General features: G+C 39.0%; 1 protein-coding gene across 3 annotated transcripts in view; it reads right to left on the reverse strand.

Annotated features, from left to right (window-relative positions):
• Positions 1-5253, reverse strand: part of rbms3 (RNA binding motif, single stranded interacting protein) — a 699194-nt gene extending 693941 nt beyond the window's left edge. For all 3 annotated transcript variants that reach the window (XM_041183426.1, XM_041183425.1, XM_041183427.1), the window contains exon 1: positions 4760-5253. In XM_041183426.1, coding sequence (XP_041039360.1) covers positions 4760-4834 — 75 coding nt within the window. In that variant the 5' untranslated portion in view covers positions 4835-5253. The remainder of the gene's footprint in view (positions 1-4759) is intronic.
• Between the last annotated feature and the right edge of the window lie 747 nt (positions 5254-6000).

Raw genomic sequence — 6000 nt, forward strand, 5'->3', positions numbered from 1 at the left:
CTTCCAATACAGGCCTTATAATCGAAGACTATCCAGATCAAAAATTGCCACCTTCGAATGGTGAATGTTGGTTCATCTTATTTTTCTTTATCATCAATTTTAAAATCTACAAAACCTCACACATCTTTCAATCAACCATTTCTATTGTACTATTAATGCGTAAGGAGGGAAGGCACTTTTAAAAATCAGTTTTAACACAAAGTTGGAAGAAAGAGCGAGGTAGTTTTTACATCTATTGTACGGCAGAAGAAAACCTTCAAACACCAAGGGTAAAATATTGTTCCTTAACTGTCTTCTGCATGTAGTACAGATGGATGATCATCGCGTTTTTTTAAACAAATATCTAGGGTGGAATTTTATGGCCCCGCCATGGCGGGGGAGGGGCCGGGAAATGTGGCGAGTCATTCAAAACTCCATTGATTTCAGTGGGACTAAAAGATCCCGCTGGCAGGAAGGGCTGTAAAATTCCATCCCCTGTCTTTTAAGTCACTAAAAATACACCCTCCAAACCAGATGAGTCGCATACAATCTGTCAATAAAAACGGAATAAGAAAACTTCTCATCCTTCTCATCTCAGAATATTTTCCAACCAGAAAAAAAAATCTGACACCATCACACTAGCTGTGGCGAACATTCCAACCCATCCCTTCCTCCTCTTCAAAACAGGAAATAGTGGCAATGAAAAGGTTTTGCATTTTTATTTTAAAATTAATTGTACTGAGTTTGGAAATACTGTGGCTTTGCATTTTTCAAGCTTTAATTTTAGATGAGTGACCTTCCTACAGTTGACAGTAAACTGTCTGAATCCGGAAGCATCAATCCTGAAGATAATATGCTTATATTTTACGGTAATACTGAAAATACTGTATAGGTTGAGAGCATCTGTGTGTCCTGTCCAGTCCTGGCTGCACTCCAGGCTGCAGATGGCTAGAGAAGGCGGTTTGAAATTTGTGCTTGTTTGATGAATTGCTCCCTCCATCTGACCCTGCTCCACACTCAGCACTAAACACAATCTGAATAACACAAGGCAAGGAGCCTTGTCAGGTTGGCTGGTATTCGGAATCCCTGCACCAAGATCCTTCTGTGAGTCCAGATGGTGGAGCAGGGGATACATCAAATGTGGTAAAAAGTAATCAGACTGCAAAATGAGCAGACAATAGGGGGTCATCAGTGACTTGACACTACAGAAGTGACACAGGTTATCAAATCAAATCATAGCCACACACACATTGATACTTCTTGTGCATGAGCTTCAAATTAGACAGCATGTCAGTGCAACAAGTGTTTTAAATTCTGCGTTCATACAGTTTTGATTCACTAACTTTTCAATGTCTGTCTCCCAGCTTCTGTGGGCAATGCAAGTCAAATTGACAGAGGGAAATACACAGAAGGCTCAGATAAACAGGACCAAAGAAATCATACTTCGCAAATTTAGAGCAAAGAGGCACAATGTAGCGATTCATCATTGGCAATGACATTGCACCACCATCTTATCATCGACCAGCAAACTCACTGGTGTTACAAATCCTTTCATCCTGACTTTGGAATAGCTTAAAATGTTCAATACCGGCTAAATTTGTGATCAGACGCTGTACCTGATCTTCAATAAAAATAGAAAATAGGCAACATGTTTGTCAGCATCACTGGGTTAGTCAATGTTTCAGTTGCAGACCTCAAGTACTCTTGTATAGGATGTACTTCCGGCATTTTCTGTTTTTCTTTCAGGTTTTCAACATATTTATAATTTTTTTCTGCCTTGAAATATGACGTTCCAACTTGTCAAAATCAGGATCACAAGTTCCTAAATTCCTACCAGGTAATCTGTCTGATCTCTATTCATTAAATAAATTCAAATCTTGCACATTAGGATTACACAAGCTTAAAATTTGCTGAGCCTGGAGACATCTTCATCAACCAGCCCTATAGCCACCACCCCTGCCCCTTCAGCGTTGGCCTAGGTCACTCCCCTCAGCTCATGCGAACAAGCCAGCTCACAGCAGTGACATTTTCCACAAAAATTGACCTAGAATAATAACTAGCTATGAAACCGACTGCATTTATTTATTTAGCAAAACAGCACCATAATTGTAATGCACTTATACCTTTTTAGGCCGTGTTTAGATTATCCAAAACAGTACTCAAGAGAGTACACAGGAAGCTATTTAATGCTCTGCAAGAATGTGTTGGAATATTTTCCTAAAAAGCCAAATCAGGAGCTGGGAGACCTGATTACTTTAGAATGGCGATCTTATTGTAAAATTAGCTTGCACATGGCCTATATTAAAATGAGAGTATTGTGACATTAGCTTTATTAAAGGATATCGATAAACAAGACCACTAGATTAACAAAGGTCACAGAGCTGCAGACTGACTTTTTTCTCTCTGAAGTAGCATGCTCAAAATGAAAATAAAGTGCCCCGCTGCTTTATGGGAATCAACATGGTTTCAAGACAAAACACAAAACTCTTCTTAATTTGTTTGACTGTTACCAATCTATAACAAAACTGTTCTGTGACAGGTTCAATTTATACATGTTGCAAAATGGCCGAACCTACTGTCCTTCTAGAAACACCAGCTAACTCTAAATGGGTACTACTAAGAGCAACAATAACAGTATTGCCAACTGACATCAACTTCAACGTGCCAATGTCAGGCCACAACAAATCACTGGCCATCAAATCAGAAAGCAGCGTACTTGTAGAGAACACACATTCCATTTTGAATCAATAGGTATCATTGGTTTTGCTTTGCTACAGTACAAGCTGAATCACAGAACTGGAACACTACAGTCCAGACATGCAAACGTACAAAACCAGCATGACTGTATATCTCATGGGAAGGGGAGGAGGAATTTGTAACTCTACCCTCTTTCAAACCAACATTATAAAATTATTTTGAAAAGCAGAGTCATGGATACTGTAACTATCCTGCATGTGGAAGCATACTTTATAGTTTTTTTGAAAAATTAAAACAGGCTGTTCCATGAACATTTCAGCAGTTATTGAATATTAAGTGCTCATTTTAAAATCACTTTTATGTTTCCAAAATTGCATAAAATATTGTTCAAAATAATATTTCAGATATTAATAAATCATCAGATGCATGCATACATTTAACACCCATTCCTCAGATACAATTTACTGCAGAAATCTAGGGTTCATGTGCAAATAAATGTAACATTTGTCCGCATTTGGTGCCTTTAGTGCCAAGGAGATTCTCAACGTTCTTCATTGCAAAGCATTCTTGACCTCTAAAAGCCAGCTTACTTACAATTTAAACCATGCTGTCTAAACTGTGCTGCACAACTGCTCTCTTAGGTTTTTAGCTTGTCAGTAGCATTCAATCAAAAGGAGCTGAAGAAAAACTCTACGTATTTACTTGCAATGATGAGAGTAAAAAAAACTCTTTTAATTAGAATAGGGATCCTAACCAATGCATAGGCACTGCCTAGAAGACCAGGTTTTACTATTAAACCATGCCCACAAAGAAATGTTTAAGAAATGACCAGGAATCGGGAACTGATAGCACGTAGATTAAAATTAGCACTGCATATGAAGACTTCCCCAGTCACAAATCATCAAAAATGGTGAAACAATGACAAAATGTAACTGCAATTTTCCACGCCAGTCAGAAATTGCAGGATTTGTATATCTAAAAGCAGTCGGTACTCAAACTACTAAAGTGAGTAAGAGTCTCCCTATCCCGGTGAAGAGGGCTGGAAAATAGGGATCCTAGATCCAGGCCAAACCCTCCTACAATTGCAGTTGAACTGGGACCTCAACTGGTATTATTAAAATGGCCCAGGAGCTGATGACTAGCTTTCCAGTTAATAAAAACCAGATGTTTTCCTTCTACTCTGTTAGCATGCGCTCTCGGTTACTTTGTGGGCTGTGGCGCATGTGATTTTTTTTTTGCTCTGCTCTGAGACGTTTAACAAAACAGAAAACAGAGAATTTTTTTTTTAAAACAACAATTATAAGGAGGATTGAAAGGAGGATTTTACTGCTATATTTTATTCTGGCTTTAACAACACAGGACTGCAGGCACTGTAGCAGCCAGCACCAGCCCAAAGCAGCCAACAGGGTGTAGGCTGAACGCTCGCAGAGATCACATTCTCTGGAAATCGACCTTGAAGGGAAAAAAAACCTTGTAAAATGCTGTATAATAGTGAGGGAAATAAAACCAGCTGGATTGCACAATGAGCGAAGCCAGACAGACTTTCCAAAAGCAGTATGTAATACGTACTGTCTAAAAGAGTTGCCACTGGCAACAGGGAAGTAAATGCATTAAAATTATAAATCAAATCAAAGAGTCACCAGCTGCGGTCAAATTTGTAGCTAAAAAAGAAAAACGCACAGGCCTTCCCAGCAGCTCAACTAACAGGTAAATGACATGTCACCCAAGGAATTAACCAGCAGTACCTAGGATACTTCAATAAAAAAGCAAACAATTTATTTTAAAATCAAAGCAAGTGAAATCTATCTATCTTTCATAAAGAGAGCAATAAAGGGTTTCAATTAGCATCATTCAAAAAGTGTTAATCCTATAAATAGGCAAATCTATAACAACAGACCTTTCTCTTTCAAGTACCTATTTAGACTAATAGTTCTGCCTGCAGGACACTTCATTGAAGAGAGGTAAAAAAGAACATAATTCACAATACTCAGTAGGTGACTTGTCATTCATCATTCAATAAGTGTATAAAATATGCATATAATACTGAAAAAATACATAGAGACAGACTGTTTGCGTACAGTACCTTTGTGTGGAGGTAATGAGGGTAATAGTAAGTGTACTGAGGGTACATTGGCTGCTGTTCCAAACGTTTGCCCATGTAGATGGAATCTTTATCTCCGATGCAGGGAACTCGCTGACAGCGTGTAGTGCCCCAGGCCCTTCTTCCTCTTAAACCACTATTCCTGACAGTGTCAATGACTGATGAGGCTTTCGGGACTTCTCTGCCTTCTGCTGCTTGCCAGTTTAAATACAGCTGAAAGATTTTTCCTTTGGATTCAGAGTTCTGTCGGAGCTTGTCCTTCCTTTACAAAAAAGGGTATACAATCCTTGCTATTTGATAAAAGTGTGATTGCCAAAATGTCAGTTGATAAGTGCCCACAGCAACTCCAATTATTTTTTAGGATGAGGAAGATAATACAGCAGGCTTAAAATCTCTGCAGTCCCGGCTTCCTCTTAAGCTTTCTGTGTTTCCACCAGCCTTCCAGCCTTGTTGCTGCTATCTCCTTCACAGAGTGACATGGTGTTTAGGGCTTGTCTTGTCTTTCATTCAACCCCCCACCCCCACCCCTCCTCCTCCTCCTCCTCCTTCTCGCTGGTGGGTGGGACTTCGGCAGCCTCTCCCTCGAGAAACAGACGCAGTCCAGAAGGCTGCAGTATTTCCTTCAAGAAATAGCCTGCATTCAGTCTGATGCAGGCAGGAGCCCAATTCACTCTGCCATCTCACTTGAATGCTAAGTACTTTGAAAACAGACCAATCGTAACCAGAATAATGAGGTACACACAGGCAACGGACATTCAGTCCTCTCAAAAAGTTTCACCTTTTGGAAATAAATAAATCTCTGCCCTAGTTATACAATAGATAAAATAGCTTCATTTTGACTTATTGTTTTGCTTAAAAAATGAAGCAAACAGATCTTTGTTTCCTGTGACTAGTAGAGCCTTCATTCTACTCTCTCTTCATAAACCAGCAAAACAGACAACACTGAAATAATTGTAGTTGAGGTTTTAAGTTTAGAAAGGTAGCGATCTGATCACCAGAGAACCAACCTTTTAAAAAAACCCTTCTAACTGTCAGCAATCCTGCTGGTTCAGTTCTACCTTCGATCTCAATCTAAATTTAAAATGTAGGCTACAGCAGTACCTTCTAACATCAAAAATATTTACCAGAGAATGAGCAGAAATGGTTGAAAAATAAGTCTTGTTTTTTTTTGTACTATGCTTGGAGTAGTTGGAATCTGAACTTAAAGGGGAAATCATCATCAT

This window comes from Carcharodon carcharias, chromosome 3, assembly GCF_017639515.1.
Source record: "Carcharodon carcharias isolate sCarCar2 chromosome 3, sCarCar2.pri, whole genome shotgun sequence".
NCBI lineage: Eukaryota > Metazoa > Chordata > Chondrichthyes > Lamniformes > Lamnidae > Carcharodon > Carcharodon carcharias.